General features: G+C 35.3%; 1 protein-coding gene across 2 annotated transcripts; it reads left to right on the forward strand.

The window, feature by feature from the left end:
* The first annotated feature begins 337 nt into the window (after positions 1-337).
* nrbp2b (nuclear receptor binding protein 2b) lies at positions 338-21,659 on the forward strand. Of its 2 annotated transcripts, XM_084398598.1 has the most exons (19): positions 4,784-4,919; positions 5,048-5,163; positions 10,643-10,765; positions 11,121-11,222; positions 11,885-11,974; positions 12,075-12,115; positions 12,220-12,314; positions 12,511-12,534; positions 13,338-13,415; positions 13,508-13,563; positions 13,676-13,771; positions 16,517-16,649; positions 17,151-17,256; positions 17,775-17,825; positions 17,908-18,043; positions 18,126-18,179; positions 18,899-18,962; positions 19,664-19,719; positions 19,890-21,659. In XM_084398598.1, the coding sequence occupies exons 3-19, from the start codon at positions 10,688-10,690 to the stop codon at positions 19,971-19,973; spliced, it is 1,344 nt and encodes a 447-aa protein (XP_084254724.1). In that variant the 5' UTR covers positions 4,784-4,919; positions 5,048-5,163; positions 10,643-10,687; the 3' UTR covers positions 19,974-21,659. The 2 variants fall into 2 exon arrangements, with proteins under 2 accessions (XP_084254725.1, XP_084254724.1); XM_084398599.1 differs by lacking the exons at positions 4,784-4,919; positions 5,048-5,163 and adding an exon at positions 338-546.
* Positions 21,660-21,997: the final 338 nt, after the last annotated feature.

A 21,997-nucleotide genomic window follows, 5' to 3' on the forward strand; every position in this document is an offset into this window, starting at 1 on the left:
TTACGTTACTTGGAGCAGTAATCAGCCATGACTGGAGACTTAGCATTAGGGTGTCTGACTCTGTTAGTATTGATAGATCTCTCATGGCATTACAGATGCGACATACCATATATGATATGTTATGATATAGATGAGTGTGTAGTACTCAGTGTACACTTTCAAAAATGTTTTTTTTGCAGCAATGCATGCCATAGAAGAACCATTTTTGGTTTCCCAAAGAAAGAACCTTTCAGTAAACAGTCCTTAAAATAACTACATTTTCCCTGAGGGCCATTTTCCATTTTCATTCACACAGCCGGTAGGAACTCTGAAGTGACATAAGCCAGCTGACAGCGACGTCATTCAAGCGTAGCATTCAACAACATCAACAACTGGAGGATGCCATGATTGGAGCTGTTTTTTCGTGATAATGGATATGGAATGTAGACGTATAAGTTTTGCGATTGCAAGAGCAAAAAGGAGGGCTAAGAGACGAAATCTACATCTAGCAGTGCAATAAATCATCAAGGCTGAGAGAAGAACACAACTCTGCAGACATAGGGACTGGTAAATGCTATCAATCACCGTTTTTTAAGAAATATGTCGGTTTCCACTGTTTTGAATGGCATGTATTCGGCCTATCAATGTACACTTACGTCACTGGTAGTTTCTATCGTGCTGGGTATTATCATTTGAAAACGTATTTTAAAGTTTTAAATGTTTAAACCTTCTTTAAAAGCTTTATTTTTTAAGTTTAAATAAGTAATTAAAACATTACATTTAAGCGTTTTGCAGACACTTTTATCCAAAGTGACTTACAAAACAGGAACAAAGCACTCCTCAAAGAGCCAAGAATCGTTGTAGTGCACAATGGCAGGTTTATTAGACAACTAGATTAGGAAACCAGCTAGAGAGGACAAGAAGATTATTTTGTTTTGTTTTATAATTTGTGCGTGCGTGCATTGGTTTAAGAGTGTGGGCTGTTAAGTGCTTGTGGAAGAGGTGTGTCATCCGCTGCTTCTTGAAGGATGTGATGTCCTCAGTAGTTCGGGTGGAGGTTGGCAGCTCATTCCAGATAGGGTGAATTTTGGAGAGTGACTTTTTGCCTCATTGTGAGGGAACAACAAGGCGTCGCTCATTCAGTGACCTGAGCTGACGAGAGGGAGGGAGTGTACATTTGTAGTAGTGGGTTGAGGTAGGGATGGAGGAGCTGCTCCAGTAGTAGTCCTGAAAGCCACCATTAAAACTTTAAACTTGATTCTGGCCACAACTGGGAGCCTGTAGAGTGAGATCAGGAGGTGGGTTCTCTTTGACTGATTGAAGAATAGACGTGCTGCCGCGTTGTGGATCACCTGCTAAGGCTTAATCATGCTGGTTGGAAGGCCCACTAGAGCATTGCAGTAGTCCAGTCTTGAAATTTCAAGCACTTGGTCAACTAGCTGTGTTATCTGACAGGAAGGGTCTGGTTTTCCTGATGTTGTAGAGTGCAAACCTGCATAACTGGGCCGTTGTTGAGATGTGGGTGGAAAAGCTCAGCTAGTCGCCAAACACCATCCTCAGGTTCCTTGCTGTCCTGGTTGGTGTTAGTGTCGTGGATCCCAGTTGCACAATGACGTTGTGGTCAACTGATGGGTTTGCAGGGATTACGAGGAGCTTTGTCTTTGCAAGGCTGCAGATGACGCTCCTTCATCCAACTGAAAGGCAGGCAGATCATTTTCATAGCAGTGATAGGAGAAGCCATGTGCCTTTGTGCCAAGTGAGGTTGTGTAAATGGAGAAAAGAAGAGGAGCGAGCACTGAACCTTGAGGCACCCCAGCTGATGTGACTCAGACACCCTTCCTCTCCATGAATAACACCTTGAAAGATCAGCAACAGTCAGTAGGGCGTACTCCGTGGAGTATCCGCTTTTCAAGCCAGACTGGTTTTCATCAATGCACAGTATATTAAATGTTCAATCCATAGTGAAAGTTTCATTAGCCCTATTCACACTGGATTAGTATTATCTGGGGGACCTCGTGTGATTTAGAAATTACCCGCCCACATCTAAATTTCGTGTGGCGCATTCGCACGGGATAAGCGAAGTCTGTGATTTTACTCGAATTTACTGACTTATCTCCCGTGTCAATAGGCTTTTGCTTGGAAATGTCTTGTCGTTGTAGGTCTAGCTGTATGATAAATCATAAACAGAAGACTGTTCCTTACTGCACACTGCTATACATGTCATTCATCTCCATCTAATCATTCTTTTAGTTTTTGCTCTTCTGATGGTTTTCAGCTTTTCTTTCTGCAAATTGTATAGTTGTATATCAGTGGTTCTCAATTCCAGTCCTCGTGACCCACTGCTCTGCACATTTTGTATGTCTCTCTTATCTGACACACTCAGTTCAGTTCATGGAGTCTCTCCTAATGAGCTGATGATCTGGTTCAGGTGTGTTAAATAAGGGAGACATACAAAATTTGCAGAGCAGTGGGTCACGAGGACTGGAATTGAGAACCACTGGTTGTATAGCGATATGACCCAGCACCCAAACACTCCAACGCTCCATTCTTTGCGAAAGATGGATAAAAAAGGCGCACAGGAAACAAAAACCTTGAATAAATTATAAACGACCCCGCCAAATCACAGAGATGCCGATTCCCACAGGATTAATATTATCACAGGACCTCGGTGTTCAGCGCAATATGATAGGTCATTTGCCGGGGAATTTTTACTTTACAAATTACAGACATGGCCGATTCGCACGGGATTAAGATCACAGACAACCTCCGCAATTATTACAAATGACTAGAGGTCACCAGGTAATACTTATCCCGTGCGAATAGGGCTATTGTCTTGCATTTAAATGGGAATGGAGTTACACATGAATGTTGTGGGGTTAAGATCAGTCAGACAGGTGCACAAGAGTAGATACTGTCGCCAACACACACCATGAGCTTCGATCCCTCTGGAGCTGTCAGCTGAACAAGCAGCGCTCTCGACTTGTGTTAATTAAAGGAACAGCTCACTATTTCACATCCCCCACTAATGGTATTGAGCAGCTCACTATTTCACATTCCCCACTAATGGTATTGAAGATAGCCATTCAAATGTCTCTCATCAGCTTTACCAATACGAAATTCAACTCAGGAAGTTGGAGATTTATGACTTCTAAAATGCATAAAAACATCACAGTTTGCATTCGAAATCATCAGGAAGTGATTTTACTATTGTATGCTTTGACATGTAACCCTCAATAACTATTTCTACCACTGAGAAATGATTTGAAAGTATATTTTCAGAAATTCTTTCTAAAGGTTTTTCACTCTTCCGAAGACGTGAATAATGCATAAAGGACAAACATTCATCAATAATAAGAATAAATATGTACGGGAACAGATAGTTCTGCATTATGAAAGCAGATTGTCAGTGTTTTCCTTCACAAATGGATGTTGAGGACATGATGTTTGGACTTTTGTGGACGCAGCAGGAAATTCACACTTGGAGTTCTTCCAGGAAAGTGCAGGAAATGTCATGTCAGAAACACAATTACAGTGTCTTTATTTATCTCCTAATACTAAAGCATATGAACACATATTGTTTATTGTTTGTTTCAGTAGTACTTTTCATGACCTTTATAATTTCCTACTGGCATTTACGTGTTTTCTCTTTTTCACAGCTTTGGTTAGGTAGTAATTAGTGTCTCTTTATAGAGCTTTTTTTATATTAAAGGTCTGTTTTGCAAGAACACATTAATGCTTCTTTCAGAACCGCAGATGCCATTAATGACTGTTGGAAGGGATTCACGCCATTATAATGATTGATTCTTGGTTTTTGGCTCCAACATTGCTCTCGGTTGGCTAGGATGCATTTATTTACCTTTTAAATTCAATGTTGATGTTGAATGTGTTCTCTGAATTCTACAGAAAATTCCTAGGAAATGGGGCAAGAATTATACCTGGCATATTTTCTGCAGGTTTTTGTTAATTTAATCATTTATGATGATCCCAAGTTTGATTAATCAATGTTTGATTTGTTGTCTCCTTGTGTTTTCTCAATACAGATTGATGGTCTAGTTCAGAAAGTTCAACCCTAATCTCTTGTTCACAGGGGTTATATACAGTCCAGATAAACACCAATAAGATAAACACCAACTGAACATGAAATTTGACAGTAGATTGAAATAAAAGCTTTGCAATAATCCAATAGCTAACGTGTTAAATCCACTCAATGCTTATAATTTGCTCTGCCTGACCCTAAAACTCAGCTCAGTGGTACGAAAGGAGAGTAGGAGTCTTTAACAGTGACGATCTAAAGGCATTTTATTTGTTTCTTTGTAGTATTTTAATACATTAGTACTGTTTCAGTATTTCCCTAATGAGTGGTTAAAGGAGATTAGTAAATATTTGACCAAATGTGAGTTGGGTTAGTGTCCTGCTATGCACACAGACACATCGACCTTTGAGTCTTACATAACTTCTCCAATGAAATCTATTCAGCAGTGTAGTTTGTTTTACACTCTTGCTAGACTGTGATATTGACTATTTTAAAAATAGTTTATGTGTGAGTAGTCCTGTTTTACATACATTTATGTAATTTATTTAAGGTCTAATGTTTGATATTAATTACAGCTCACACTTCACTCTTGTTCAGCTCACCAGGGACTCATTATTAGAAGATTTTTGATGTACAGTACCTGTGCATGTTTGAAGTACAATCACAGTTCAAATGTACTTTCAACATCTGTCCAATCGATAAAGCAAATGCATGCCAAGCATTTCTGCAACTGTTGGCTCCTGGAACAATAGAGCTATTTTTTCTTATTTCAGAACAATTCTTCCATTGTTTCAACCTCTTTTTATTTACTGGCTGGTCTGCAAAGCCTGGTATTGCCTGGTAATTCAGCAATAATCTAGCAAAGCCCTAGCAACCACCCAGAACAACACGTCCTTGCATTGTGGCAGTGAGTTATATAAGGGCCAGCACATTCTGTAATTTTACTCTCTGTAACCTTTTTCAATTATGCCATATATCATAAAAAGGAAACGGTGCACTTATGATTTATTTTTTTCCCGTTTGGTTTCTGATTAGGTTAAAAATCCAGCCACACATGATCCAGATTTAACCCAGACTAACCTCTTGAGTCCAGGGATGAGCCCAGGGCTGTTTTCTTGTTGAAAGAGGGACAGCAGTGTCTGGATTTAGAGGTCAGCATGAGGACACCGTCCCTTATCCAAAAAAGCTCTTTCACCTTTTCACATACACACGTACACCAGACGTGACACTGGCGGAAAGTGGCCCGCATAACAGTGGCTTCATGTGAGATTACACTGAGCTATATTTAACCTCATCCATCTGTGATTTTAAAGCAAAAACTGAAAGGTAGTGCAGGTTTGCAACAGCGATGGAAAAAGTTGATAAAGAAACATTCTTACCTTGATGATACATCGCAGTATGCAATTTGAAATTATGTAAGGGGTAATGCACAGTCAGCGAAAATAAACCCAGACAGAATGATTCTGGCCCTGATGCAAAGCAGAATAAAACTCCTGAAGGAACATCACTATACATTATACTTTTTACGTGGCTATTTACCAAATAAGTATTTAAATGTACATGAATTATTTTAGTTTAAGTTCTATTGTGTTAGAAGACACACACAGTTATAAGAAAGATATGAAACTTGTACAGGATTACGGTTTATCAGGTCACTATTTGAACTCAGTTTCACGCTTGACCAATCAGAATCAAGTATACTAGAAAGCTGTGCCTGTGATAATTACGTAAGGATTTATCAAACAAGCGATTCTAACAATCAGACCAAAAGCAGCAATGTTTGATTGTGATATTACTTTTATACAACAGTTAAATAAAGAAGTTCATATTGAATAACTTACATTTTATACAATAAAGTTAGTCGATTTTTGCATCGCCAATGAAAATAGTTCCAAAAGAAGCCAAATCGGAATGTGCAATTAAAAGACGAGTGAATGATTCAATGACTAACTCATAATGACAGGCACTTGATTCATTCCTGAATGAATCAGTGGTTTTAAACGAATCAGTTGAATGAATGAATTAAACGACTCACTCGACTAAACAAGACAGTTGCTTGTCGCCACCTACAGGCATAATGATGCAACTACAGAAAGAGCAATTGAAAATCCTTACCACTAATACATAGACTGACAATCCGTCTGGAACGAGCAAACACGGACAAATTGAGTGAAAAATCTGTGGAAACAGTGAAAAGTCCCAGTATCAGCACTCTTGCAACGCCGATCAGCCAATCATATCCCAGGATTGGAACTAATTGCTGTGTAATTGTACATTAGAAAATAGAAAAAAATATAGTGAATTAAATAACAGCAGTTTCATACATTATTGTGCTTTTTACTAATGCGTAATGAATGCACATCTTTGATGTTGGCCTATTTTTGCTTTATTAAGTTACTTATCAATCAGAATCAAGTGTTAGTGCAGCAAAAACAGTGAGAATATAGAGACTTAATGCTTTTATAACTCTGAGAATAGATTTGTGTGGGTTAATGTGTTAAAGAAGACAGGTGTAATTATAGCTAAAATTATATTGAGGTATTGAAGCAGCACAGTAGGGAACTTTACTCATGCATGCCAACAATTATCTTTATGCTTTTTTGTGCATGATGTCTATTTTAGTAATGGCTGCTTGTGGAAAAAGTAATTTGTTAACTGTCTATTTAACTGTGGTATTATTCTGCCTGTACAAAATATGCTTTGTTTATTGTTTGTTAGCCTTTAAGAGAATTATAACGAGTTCACCATGTGGATTAGTTTCATCGAAGTTTCCATAAATCCTCTATTGCATTCCAACATGTATTAAACCCCACCTCAGCCCCAGTAACCTCTTGACCGCAGGTGAAACCCTGTTGCAGGCAACATGCCATACAAGACCAAAGGATTGTGGGTAATCCAGTTAAATCAGGGCTCAGACTGGCGGTTATTACTGCACTTCTTTCTTTGCGTTTTAGGATCAGCCCACTGGTACCCAGAAAGCCTTTAAGATTCAAAAGAAATGACACTTTTAACTTTAAAACCTAAAAGTAAATATGTCCTAATCATTTTGATTTTATTATATTATATAATTTTACTAAAATAGTTTTGCATATAATACATATACTTTATGTAGTTTAAAAAACAAATATTGATATAGATTTTTTTTCCACATTTTACAAATCAAATTAAATAATGTAACCAGTAAAAATGTCTTTTGAGTTTTTTAAATGTTTTTCATATTTATATATATATGTATGTGTATATATATATATAAAACTTATATTTTGATTTATTGTTATTCTTCATATTATCTATTATTCATATTTATTAATTATCAGAACCAATTTTTTTCTGAGATGCACAAAAATAGTAGATATCTCATAAATTTTTCTAAAATAGTTTTGCATATAATACATACTTTATGTAGTTTAAAAATATATATATTGATATAGAATAATATTTTTTTCACATTTTACAAATCCAGTAAAAATGTCTTTTGAGTTTTTTAAATACTTTTTTCATATTTCATATATATATATAACTTATATTTTGATTTATTGTTATTATTCATATTTGTTATCTATTATTCATATTTATTAATTATCAGAACCAATTTGTTTCTGAGATACACAAAAATAGTAGATATCTCATAAATTTTGCTAAAATAGTTTTGCATATAATACATACTTTATGTAGTTTAAAAATATATATATTTATATAGAATTTTTTTTTCCACATTTTACAAATCCAGTAAAAATGTCTTTTGAGTTTTTTAAATACTTTTTTCATATTTCATATATATATATATAACTTTTATTTTGATTTATTGTTATTATTCATATTTGTTATCTATTATTCATATTTATTAATTATCAGAACCATTTTTTTCTGAGATACACAAAAATAGTAGATATCTCATAAATTTTGCTAAAATAGTTTTGCATATAATACATACTTTATGTAGTTTAAAAATATATATATTTATATAGAATTTTTTTTTTTCACATTTTACAAATCCAGTAAAAATGTCTTTTGAGTTTTTTAAATACTTTTTTCATATTTCAGATATATATATATAACTTTTATTTTGATTTATTGTTATTATTCATATTTGTTATCTATTATTCATATTTATTAATTATCAGAACCATTTTTTTCTGAGATACACAAAAATAGTAGATATCTCATAAATTTTGCTAAAATAGTTTTGCATATAATACATATTTTATGTAGTTTAAAAATATATTGATATAGAATTTAATTTTTTTCACATTTTACAAATCAAATTAATGTAACCAGTAAAAATGTCTTTTGAGGTTTTTTTTTAAATACTTTTTTTCATATTTCATATATATATATATATAACTTTTATTTTGATGTATTGTTATTATTTATATTTGTTATCTATTATTCATATTTATTAATTATCAGAACCAATTTTTTCTGAGATACACAAAAATAGTAGACATCTCATAAGCCTGATCTTTTTATTTTTTTACATTTTATTTTTGATCAAAAGATTGGCTGGTTGCGGATTGATTGAAGCACATATAAATTTCCCTCTCCTGTAGAGTCAGTATATTTTTCTTCATCTTGATAGACACAAGTTTACATATAATCTGGCATTCTCCATAACATAATATATCAACTTCGGACTTCGGTACTGGTTCCAAAGGGTTAAAGCCACAACCTTGTGGTTACCACCATCAGAAAGCTACAGGAAAAGCACGTCTGCATCCTGGTGTATTTGGTGAGGCTGATATATGGCAGTGTTTTGAGTGCTTGGCCTGATTCCCAGCTGATGACTCAAAGGCTCTAGTGAAGGCTGCACAGTTCCTCCACAACTATAATCACATTATTATCCACAACAAGTGTATGATGATACTGAGAAGGGATCATTTCAGCATGGTTTGAATGATCACCAGTGTACTAGAATACAGATATGAGTCATCCTCTACATATAATAAACCTAATATCTTGAATAAATAAAATTAGCCTGAATTTATGCATATGGTGTGTTAAGATACCCAGCGATTCTGCCATTTGCCTGCAATAAACACTTTTGATCCAGTCATATCTCTAGAAACAGCTTGCCTCCAGTGCCAGTCAGAAAGAGGTGTACCGTAAAACATCTAATAGAGGTGACCTCAGATTGCAACATGCATGCAATGTGGTTCTGCCTAGTCTTGATCTTGAATTTAATTTAACCACTAATATCATACTTGGGGGAAGTATTGCACAATTTTTGCATTCTTTTGCATCTACCATTTAAAAGTTTTGGGTCAGTCTCTTCTGCTCACCAAGTCTGCATTAATTTAATCAAAATACAGTAAAAACAGTAATACTGTGAATTTTATTTTGTGAACTATTTTCAATTTAATATGTTTTAAAATAAATGTATTGATGTCAAAGCGTGATACATTACCGACAATGTAAAGCTAGCAACCAGAGTGTAGTTATTATATGTGACGTGGCTGACACATGAGAAGAGTGCATTGACATGCATTAGAGGCTGGAGATGTTCAGCTAAAGTGTTTAAAGCTGAGCTGTGTCTGTCTGACAGCAGTGAGATACACAAAGCAGACAACACACACTTATTAGTCATACAAGTGCAGACGGACGCTTTGCTCTCTTCGTCTCATGTCTTCATTCATTATCCCTCTCTCAGCATGATCCTCCTCTGTATGTTTCTCTGGCATCATGTCTAATCTCTCTCTCTCTCTCTCTCTCTCTCTCTCTCTCTCTCTCTCTCTCTCTCTCTCTCTCTCTCTCTCTCTCTCTCTCTCTCTGGCTCTAATCCAAATCCCAATTCAACACGCTCTCTCTGAAAATCACAAAAGATCCCTTTCAATTCAGTCTGACAAATTATACTTTCAAATTCTGATTTGAAAAGGGTTTTTTTTACAAAAGAAATGGATGTCCAAAGAAATAGTGGTCAACAAATATGGGTTTTTAATGGTTGATGCTGATTTATATGTAATATTTAATATAATAAGTGTAAACATAATTGACAGCAAATGAAAATACAAATAAAACTGATATTTAATTTAAGTTAAGTTCTAACTTAATTGACATTGACTTACAAAAAATTGTTTAATTGATGAAAATAATATATATGTGTGTGTATACTGTATATATATATAAATACATACATATATATATAAATACATACATATATATATATATATGTATGTATTTATATATGCTAGAATATACTAGAATATATATACTATATACAGTATACTAGAATACAGATATGAGTCATCCTCTACATATAATAAAGATTATAAAATATTATATTTATAAATATTATAAAATATAATAAATATATATAAAAAAAATATATATGTATGTACTGTATATGAAATAACACATATTTTTTTAAATAAGCACACACACACACACACATACACACACACACACACACACACACGCACACACACACACACACACACACACGCACAATCCTTATCGGTTACATCAGATTAAAAATCAACAGCTCATAATTTCCCCACACTAAACATTTAATTCCAGTTCTCATATGAGGATATTGTGAATTTTTAGGTTACTCGAGAAGATGAAAAATGTAATACGTTGGTCAAAAGGTGTAAAATGTGCATGTTAAAAGTGTTTATTTGTCTCCCCCTGCAGGTGAGTCAGGGGAATGTTCCTGGAGTGGAGAGCGCTTCTCTGGCCATGGACACTGAAGAGGGTGTGGAGGTGGTCTGGAACGAAGTTCTCTTCCATGACAAGAAGGTCTTTAAGACAGTGGAGGTGAGTGCTCAAACAAACCATTTCAGTTTATACTACCGTTCAAAATGTTGGGGTTGGTAAAATGTTTTACGTTTTTGACATAAGGCTCTTATGCTTCTGTTTATTTGATCAAAATAAAGTAAAATCTGTAATATTGTGAAATATTATTACAACTTAAAATAACTTTTTCTATTTGAATATATTTACAAATGTAATTTATTCCTGTGATCAAAGGTGAATTTTCAGCATCATTACTTCAGTCTTCAGTGTCACATGATCCTTCAGAAATCATTCTAATATGATGATTTGCTGCTCAAGAATAGATGTGTAATAGCTAAAATTATTAACATGCTCAAATGTTTTTCATTTTGTGTAGGACAAAATGAAGGAGATGTTTGAGAACCTGATGCAGGTGGATCATCCCAACATCATCAAATTTCACAAATACTGGCTGGACATTGGGGACAATCATGCTCGGGTAACACACACACACACACACACACACACACACACACACACACACACACACACACACACACACACACACACACACACACACACACACACACACACACACACACACACACACACACACACACACTGCTGGTATCTCTATTCTTTTCATTATAATAGTTTCATGTTATTGTGACGGTGTAAAATAACTACATCAAAGTATCTCTTAATTGGAAAGTGCATTTTTCATGCATTTTGATAAACTTATTGGGAAACAATCCATATTTTTGCAGTCTGGTGCAGTGGCACAGAAAATACATACTTCACTTTTATGGATAGTAAAGCTAGTATGTAACCTTAAAGACCATATTAAACAAATAAAATCCATTATGTTTGCCTCAGATCCACTTTTGACAGGTTCTGTTGCTTGTGATGAACATTTGGATTTCATCCACATGAACAATATAATCAATATATTCATTGCTGAAAAGTCCAAGGCTGCGTCTGCAATCACATACGCTCTTGAGTAGATACTTATTTTGAATACATAATTACTTCACAGCAGATAGAATAGTAGGGAAGTATGTGATTTTGGATGCAGCCTTGAATGATTTTGATATACACAATTATATATATTTTTGAAGTGGCCACTATATCAAAATAGCTTTCTCTTTATATCCCTCACAGGTTGTGTTCATCACAGAGTACATGTCGTCTGGCAGCTTAAAACAGTTCCTTAAAAAGACCAAGAAAAACCACAAGACCATGAATGTCAAGGTCAGGCTTTCATAAGAATGTTAAGCCTGAGACTGATGTCTAAATATATGATGTAAATGATTATTATTGTGATTTTTGTGTTTACATTTCTGTATTTCAGGCCTGGAAACGCTGGTGTACACAGATTCTCTCTGCCCTCAGGTGACACACTTTTTCAGTTGTGTGTGTTTGTGTTGAAGGTTGTGTGAGTTTAAAACATGGGAATTTTGTACATTAACAAGCATGCAACTTCTTCCACTCATCAGCTACCTGCACTCCTGTGACCCTCCCATCATTCACGGCAACCTCACATGTGACACCATCTTCATTCAGCACAACGGCCTCATTAAAATTGGATCAGGTAGATTTTACCCTGCACTCTTTTTTTGGTAAAATATCCTCTTTTTAGTCAAATGTTTTACTTAGAAAAAAATATTTCTGAATTTTTTTTGATTTTATTAAAATGTGAATCCATATTTACTAAGCACTTTTGCTATTAAAATCTGTGTAATCATCCTCCATTGTCTTCTTTCAAATCTTTTTCTCCCCCTCTGTAGTTTGGCACAGACTCTTTGTGAATGGTGAGTCATTTTAACATTTCATGTAATATGTAATATGTATGAATTTACCATGTTACTACACTGAGAAAAACTTTATATACCATTGTATATTCATTTTGTTTTTTATTAGCCCTGGAAAAGCCTGGAAATGGAACAGCTTATTGAACCTTTAGACAAAATCTATATTATAAAGTGTCATATTTGATACATCAGGCTTTTAATGCTTATTTAGTGTGATATAAGAGAATATGGCTTTCATATTTGAGGAAGATATATTCTCACTCTATATCTCCCAAAAATATGTCATCATAAGATATTTAAATGCTTAGTTTTATGATCAGCTCTGTAGATTTTATAGTGTGGGGAAAAACATATTGCAATGCAATGATGGTGATTAAGAGATGAACAAATAAATGTTCCTCAAAAGCCGATGTATCGTATAATTTAAAACTCACATTTTCATGATTTTTCCAAAACATTAGGTATGGGTAATTAGGTGAACCTAAGCTGCTTCAGTCCAGGAAGCAAGTATCTTGAAACATTACTAATGATATAAAAGTTATTCTTATGTTTACATTTCACAGCAAAAAGACACGTGTATCACGACCTGAAGGGGCTGCTTTTTAAAATTATACTAAAAATGTATAAAGTATCAATCAAATGACAGAAAGCATGTTGTAGATCATGTTGATAACTTAGAAGCGAATCAAACATGAGACAGTAGGCTTCATAGGGTAAAAGTTAATAAAGTTAGAAACCCACATTTTGCAGAAAATGTATTTTTATGAGAGTTTGACCCACTGTTATCATCTATTCTTACCCAGTGTTCCCAGTCCGTGGTAAAATACTCCAAAATCGAGATGATAAGAAGAACCTGCACTTCTTCAGTCCAGAGTACGGCTGTGAGTCTGACCACATCTTCACTTTGTTTTCTACTGGATGTTTGTGTAGACTTTTCGGTTTATATATTTTATATTTCCTTCTCTATTCTTAGCATGTGAAGATGACTACGCCATTGACATCTTTTCCTTCGGGATTTGCGCTTTGGAGGTGAGATGCCGACAAAGCACGACCTGGCAATGTTATATATTACTTACAGCACTGTATTGCACTGAAGCGAGCCAAGTCCCTCATGCAATAACATTTGAGTGTATTCCTCCAGATGGCCGTGTTGGAGATCCAGGCCAATGGGGATTCTGTCGTGTCCAAGGAGGCCATAACCAGTGCGGGCCAATCGCTAGAAGACGCTCTTATGAAGGTGTGTGTGCAGGCATGATGTTGTTTTGGGGTTTGTGTTTAATGTGCATGATAGATGCTTTTCTAAGTAATCAGACTTATTATTTTCATTTGGCAGATGATAAGCAGGTACATTTAGTGACTACCCTGCTAACAGGGAATGTTCTCAGAACTTGTTAAATGTCGCTTGCTAATGTTTTGGTAAAGTTCTTTCAAAGTTATGTGCAAACATTCTCCCAGTAATGTTAATAGAACATTCATTCAAACTTATGTGGTCTTTAAAGGGATAGTTCGGCCAAAAATGATATTTAACCCATGATTTACTCACCCTCAAGCCGTTCGAGATGTATATGTCAATCTTTTTTCAGACGAACACATTTTCAGTTATTTTAGAAAATGTCTTAGATCTTTCAGTGGTTATAGTGTGAAGCAATGGGGTCCACCTCCTTCAAGTCCCAAAATGTGCATGCATCCTTCACAAAAGTAATCCATCCGGCTCCAGGGGGATAAACGAAGGCCTTCTGAGGGTAATCCGTGCGGTTTTGTCGTAAAAATATACATATTTAAAACTTTATAAACGAAAATAACTGGCTTCCGGTAGCGGTCGACGCGCGTTCACGGAGATAGATGCTGGCGTATGACGTAGGACGTAGCGTAGGAAGCGTCGTGACGTAGAACGAACGTGACAGCGCAGCCAGAGAGCAGAGCAAAACAAAACTCTATGCTCGTCCTACGTCATACGCCAGCATCCATCTCCATAACTGAAAATGTGTTCGTCTGAAAAAAGATTGACATATACATCTCGAACGGCTTGAGGGTGAGTAAATCATGGGTTAAATATCATTTTTGGCCGAACTATCCCTTTAATAATTTTCTCCAAACGTTAGCACAAAAACATTATTTATACATTGGTCATGGTACGTTTTTTTTCGGAGATGTTTTACTACGTTCGTCTAGCATTTTTTAAATGTTACTACTTGGTTTAGAACGTTGAGATAACATTTGAAAGTAACTTTTCCATAATGTTTGGAACATAAAATGGAATGTTCGCATAACAAAAAAAAAGGGGTTTTAAAACGTTTGAAAAAATTTACGAGAACATTCCGAAATAACGTTTTGTCAACTTAATGGGAGCGTTAGCAAAACATTCTTAGAACATATTTTTGTTAGCTGGGTAGAATATCATAGACACTCGAATAGACACTTCCCTACTATATAGTAGTATTCTAAAAACGTACGCCAAAAGAGTAGTATGTCCGAATACATAGTATTCAAAAAACAGTAGGCAAAAAATCCCTGGATGACCTATTTCTTTTGGTGAGATTCTGAAGTTTGCAAACGATGGACACTTTACTATCCCATGAGGCCACGGGAGAGGATTTATAAATGGAAGTGAAGCGACGCAACTGACTCTGGTAGGTCACATGATAATGACAACATGGTGGATGTAGTACGTCCCAATTTCATTCATACTACCATATTCATATTATATGGAGCGTATTATTTTTAACAGTCATGAAGTAAATTCAAATTCAGTTGTATTACTGACTCAGACTTGATTTTGGAAGCAGCGATCTTTTGACTTGGGCCAGGAAGCAACCTCCTAGCAACCACCCAAGGCACCCTAGCAACTGCATAGCAAGGCACTGGTAACCCACAACACCCACAGCATTGTGGTGATGAGATTCACTGCAAACACCACAACTAAACATTTAGTTCTTCATATTAAACCTGCATTTTTCTGTTATTAAATCGGCAGCATTATCATCGTTAACTAAAACTAAAACCATAAAACACATTTTCATTACTTGAAAAAAAATAAACATTAACTGAAAAAAAAAGAAAAAAGTTTTTAGTTTTAGTTGAATATTGTTACTAAAACTTGATACATAAAAGAAAAAACAAACTAATAAAAAGATGATATATTAATATCATATTAATAAAAATATGAAATTAAATTCTAATTCAAAATATTAAAAACTATAATAGGACATCATTGATACTAAAATAAGACTGTTGCTGTCATGGGCTGCGTCCAAAATCGCATACTCTCTTGAGTAGGTACTTATTCTGAATAAGTAATAACTTCACGACTGCTAAAAAAGTACATTCTATATTTATGAATGTGTGTAGTATGAATGTAATCCGGACGTTCTACATCCACCATGTTGTCATTATCATGTGACCTACCAGCGTCAGTTCACTGCCATTCTTAAAGGCACACTATGCAAGATTTGTACCTTAATATAATATCTTCAAAATCATTTTGATGGTAAACAAACTTGTAGTGGGGCGAATCATCCCGATAGCAAAGCGTTCGGGGGGGGGACGCCGCTGGCAAAACCAACAATGCAGGTTTGAGAGGTGGCGCGAGAATCACGACTTGCTTAACGGCACGACGTCACATACATCAATAACATATGAAGCAGCCTCTATGGAAGACACTAGCACACATTTCAGACGTGAATCATAGCAGAGTCGACGAAGAAAGCGCGGTCGGAAGAGTGCAGAGACGGCTCTGCATGAGTGGTATTTATGACAGTAACGTTAAATACAAGTACTCCACAGTGACTCTAGGGGTCGCTGTTTGAGGAAAACGGAAACTGCATAGTGTGCCTTTAAATCTCCCGTGGCCTCATGGGATAGTAAAGTGTCCGTACTGTGAATTCAGACATAAACTTCTTTTGTCACAAACCGTTTTCACCTGCTATATAGTAGGGAAGTATGCCATTTCGGATGCAGCCATGCTCTTTTTCTTGCTTCACAGGAGTTCACCCAGTCGTGTGTGCGTCACAACCCCAGACTCCGTCCAACGGCACATGACCTGCTGTTTCACCGCGTGCTGTTTGAAGTGCACTCACTGAAGCTGCTCGCAGCACACTGTCTCATCAATAACCAGTGTAAGTGTGCTGGAAAATAGATCCAAAATGGGAATGTATTGATTGTAACTGCACAGAAAAAAAATGATATTGTTTTAAACCACTCCATAAAATGCCACCTTTTTCTATTATTTATTCTCTCTCACTTGTAGTGACAATTTTAATAATTTCACAAATAGACAATGTATTTATAGATGATAAACTGACTATATATTACTGAAAAGAATGATTTATTTGAGTTTAAATGATTTTACTGGCTCACAGGAAATCAGTTGCCTACAGTTTAGTGGTCATTAAAAACAATAATATTTGTATAATGTAATTGACCAATCATCATCACAGTATTACAGCCATAGAGCCACTATTATTTTAGTGTGCCATGTAATAATATATACAAATATTTTGTTGTGAAGGATTACCTAAATTACATAAATTTAAGATTCATTGGATTGCAGGTCAAATACAAAATGTATTATTTATTATATTCAAAATATTGCTTTCACATTTGATCTGGGTTCAAAGACATGCTTCCAGAGAACTGTGTGGAGGATAAGACCAAATCATTCGACCCAAATGGAGTCATGGCAGAGATTATTCACAAAGACGATCGTCCCCGCGTTCAGCTCAAGTAAGTCTCACCTACCCCTCAAAAGCTTGGAATTTTTAAAGAAATTTATACTTTTATTCAGCAAGGACACATTAAATTGATCAAAAGTGACAGTAAAGACATTTATAATGTTACTATTTCAAATAAATGCTTTTGAACTTTCTATTTATCAAAGAATTCAGAAAAAATGGATGAAGGTTTCCACAAAAATAGGAAGCTGCACAACTGTTTTCAACATTGATAAATGTTTCTTGAACAGCAAATCAGCATATTAGGATCATGTGACACTGAAGACTGGAGGAATGATGCCGAAAATTCAGCTTTGATCACAGAAATAAATTATGTTTGAAAATATATTCAACTGTTTTTTAAATTGTAATAATATTTTAAAATATTACTGTTGACTTCAAAAACGTTTGAAAATCATACCGGCCTCAAACTTTTGAACGATACTGAAAAAGCACTATGATACTTTGATATACAGTATGACACTATATTTGCTTGATCAATTATTTTAATTGATCTCTCCTGTCCTGCAGGTATTCTCATGTTTCTCCTCTCGAGCTCGACAAGTTTCTAGAGGATGTGAAGTAAGTGTTGCCAGATAAAAGTTAAAAAGTAGCCTGTGGCTTTTGTGGTTCGTAATGAATAAATATGTGTTTGACTGCCCAGGAATGGCATTTACCCGCTGATGAACTTTGCGTCCGCCCGACCCCATCCTGTACCTCGCGCCCTCTCCATGTCCCAAGAACAGGTGGAGACGGTGAAGACCCCCACGCCTGAGCCTCAAGAGGCAGAAACCAGGAAGGTGTGTGTTCTTATCAAAAGACACGTATGATAGTTCAGTTCACTGTGTTTCTTTATTTAATCTTAAATTGTCATTGTTCTAGGTGGTACAGATGCATTGTAACCTGGAGTCCAATGAAGACACTGCTAAAACTCATGTGAGTTTGTCACAGTTTAGTGTACTTTGTGTTTAGGACACAATATTTATCTAAAGCAGAAATATTCTCCCAAGAGCAATTTCAAGTTAACCTCGTAATGCATATGCAATACACCTGGTATGTTTGGATCCTGTGGAACATAAGCTTATAAAACAATTATAGTTTTCAAACTATATTCATTTTACTTGCATAAACTTTTACGCTGCAATGTATTATCAATAGGTGAAAAGTGGAGTTCTTGTTCAAACCCTCTTTCCTTCAAATTTAGACTATATGGCCTATGAACTTTTGATCTACAAACAGACATTAATTTAATCTGTCATTTTATTTTAATTTCAGAATTATTTTGAACAAAAAAAGTTACATAGTGTGCCTTTAAATGGTTATATCTTACATTTTTTATTAAAAAACCAGAAAGAAATTAGTGATGTGTATTTTGACAGTCTTAATACATAACCAAAGATTAATTTTTGTACGAAAAACTATGGATTTTGACTTTTGGTTTGTCAAAACGGACCAGAATGCATTAGGAGGGTTTAAATGTCTTGATCAGTGACGCTGCTATTTGAATGGGATTTTCTGTTTAGTATCTTTCTTGTGTCTCTGGTGATTCATCTGCCTTTGTTTTGATAGTTATTTATGATAATGCAAACTATTATACTCATGTTTAAGAATACTGATGGCAACATCTGCTGTGTCTGTGGCTTCTGTTTTCACAGCTCACTCTTTTCTTGAAGCTGGATGATAAACTCCATCGGCAGCTCAGCTGTGATATTATGCCAAGTGAGTGAAACCTTAAAGACCTTAATAAACCTTTGATTTTTTTTTTTCTCAAAATCAACTCACATTATCATCTCTTCACCATATAAGTGCAATAGAGGGTAAAAGTTAATGACCCACAACAATGTACAATATATATCTATATCTATATCTATATATCTATATCTATCTATATATATATATATATATAGCAACACAACAGTATAATACAGACAAGTTTTTTTTTTTTTATTATTCAAACTTAAGCTTCAAGCTTTTTTTTCCCGTAATTTTTCAGCAATTGCTATAAAGAGGAAAAAAAAATACAATATAAATATTAGATGAAAAACTTAATTAAATGTTGCCTTGGCAACTAACTAAACTAGTTAAATACTAAACTAAAACTATCACAGAAATAAAAAATAAATTCAAGATAAATGTACAATTATTTTGCAAAAAAATAATAATGCCAAAAGCACATAACAAAAATGGAAATTAAAATAAAAGCTAATTTAAAATATTAATAAATACTACAATAGTATAAATATTGGTTTGAAAAAATACAGTACTTTTCACTTCTTCAATTTCCTTGTTATTTTGTACAAAATACACTAATCAATTATCATTATTATTATTAATCAAACATATTGACTATAATTATTATAGTTATGGTGTTCAGAGATTGGTTCAGATTTAAAAATAGTATGTGTTTGTGGTCGTTTCAGATGACAGTTCCAGAGATTTGGTCAATGAACTTATCCATCATTCCTTCATCAGTGAGGTGAGACTAAAAACATCACACTGCATTATATCTGCAAGCTTCCTCAATATATTCATCATCTCAAAGCATATCAGTATTCTTTCTTACATGTAACATGAAATGAGAACTCACAGAAGCAGCACTCTTGTTCATCTTGTCCTAATCCCACATTTTGCCATCAATTTCCACAGGAGGATGGTGACAAGATAGTGGTGTTCTTGGAGGACGCTTTGAACCGACATCGTGGATCTGCTAGTGCCACAACAACGATATGAATGACAATGCTCTGTTGCCATGGTGACGGGCATTTACATGCCAGTGGAACCTGAGAGAGGGAGGCCCGCCAATAGATTGGAGAAGGACAATGGAAACGAATGATCCAGTTTGTCAGTTGGTATGCATAGTTGAAATTGAGACCGTGGTCGATGGCAGAGCAAGGCATACTGGTTTCTATGACAGGTTAGGGGGCCATGATGATTGTGCTTACCTCCCTGAGTCTCCGTCCAGCACTTCCAGGTGTCACTGTAGGAACCGTCCTTCCCACAATCCCATGCAGGGGGGAGCTTAAGGGCAATTCTGCCTCTCTTGAAGAAGAGAATTGCGAGTGGTGTAGGAGGTGTCTGCTGTGGAGAGCTCAATAGATGATATATGAAAAAACAATCCGTTTAGAAAAACGTTCGAAATTGCCAATCTACTTCATTTTGCAGCTTAAACACAATTCTACGGTCAAAAACATACTCTACGCAAGTACGCCAACGCGGATGCCAACAGAAGTGAACAGTCCGGGTCAACGTGATGTCATGAGAAAGCGCTGGCGATTTCATACGATGTGATTAGTACTGAAACGTAACGTTTTTAGATAAAGAAAGCCAGAATTTCCACCGCTAACCTAACCGTTATTGGGGCATAAACAGATGGATGTAACGTGGTTTCGTTTTCTGGTGTTCTGTTCCTGTTTTTCCTGCCTGATTTCCTAGTTAGCATTAGCTAATTATCCCACACCTGTTTCTGTTCTTCTAAACTAGCTCCCTGTTATTTAAAGTCTCCTGAGTTCTCCTTAGTTCTTTGTCCAGTGATGTTTGTTTCTTAGTGGTTGTTTAAAAGTTTATCTCCTGTGTGTTCTGTTTGGATAAATTAAAAAGGTCTTACTCCGTCGTTGTGCGCGCTTCTCTACAACCTACCGTTACAATGGATGCTACAAATAAGCTCATACATATTCATACGAATTAGCCACCAATTCATCAAAATATAAAAGTTACGAACTGCCATGAGAGTGTTGGTCCCGTTGCACATACTTAGCGTGCGTTCTTGAGTTACTGTGGCATTAACAAACCTTACATTAGTACTCGAGGGGTTGAGAGTTACGCTATCTATGCCATTAAACCAGATTTGTTGTTATTCAGGTAGCTAGCTAAGCTATAAACATCAAAACTTGCTTGACAATATTCTTTTCAAACTATTGATCTGCCATAAGCGCCTGAAGGCTACAGGAAGGCTTCTTTAGCTTGTATTTCTTTAGCTCGTCAGTTTTCCCAAAATGCTATCTATCCAAATGTATTGCTTTAACTGATGTGGTTAATGCCAATCAAATGAATATATGATTGTTTATTCTCCTTCACATTGCCCTGTCAGCTATCACGAGAATGTCTTAATATGCAGATGGTCTGTTTTGCAAGGAGCATATACAGGAATGCATTGCCTTATATATAAACATTGCTGTTTGCTGGTGTCTAATAACATGAATTTAATTTAATTTCAAAGAACCACACATTTTATACAGAATCACACATGTTAGGAACCTGATGGATCCTGGTTAGTCAACCAGCTAACCAGCTGTCAGACTACATGGTTTTTGTGAGGACTTTTGTGGAATGCGTTATGATGTACATTTCTGTGTGAAAAACTATAAGAAGTTCTTTGTCATGAGCATTTACTTAACTGAATAAAGACTATGAAATGAACGACTGGTTGATTGATTTTCTGATTAGCTTTTAGTATTCACTAGATACTTTTAAATGGTCCTGACATTTAGGCTATAACTAAATCCCATGTAGCCTCGCTTTATGTTCTTGTAAAAAGATGCTTAATATTTAATACTCTTTTTTAAAATAGCATGTAAAGATGGGTACAACCTACCTAGTGATGCATTGTTATTATTTCTTTAATGAATCGATCTACACATTTTTAACCGTAGACTGTGCGCAAAATTTAATGTGCGCAGACAATTACAGTGCCATATTCTGTTTGTTGCCAATTCTTCTTCTTCTTCAAAAAAAAACCTGAACTTCCACAAAATTAT

The sequence above is a fragment of the Rutilus rutilus genome (assembly GCF_951802725.1).
Source record: "Rutilus rutilus genome assembly, chromosome: 24".
NCBI lineage: Eukaryota > Metazoa > Chordata > Actinopteri > Cypriniformes > Leuciscidae > Rutilus > Rutilus rutilus.

Excerpts from the sequence above, each read along its gene's own strand:
- nrbp2b (XM_084398599.1), top strand. The coding sequence starts at position 10,688 with ATGGACACTGAAGAGGGTGTGGAGGTGGTCTGGAACGAAGTTCTCTTC. Across the intron at positions 11,223-11,884 it reads TTGGGGACAATCATGCTCGG|GTTGTGTTCATCACAGAGTA; the intron begins GTAACACACACA and ends TATCCCTCACAG. Across the intron at positions 13,564-13,675 it reads TCGGGATTTGCGCTTTGGAG|ATGGCCGTGTTGGAGATCCA; the intron begins GTGAGATGCCGA and ends GTATTCCTCCAG.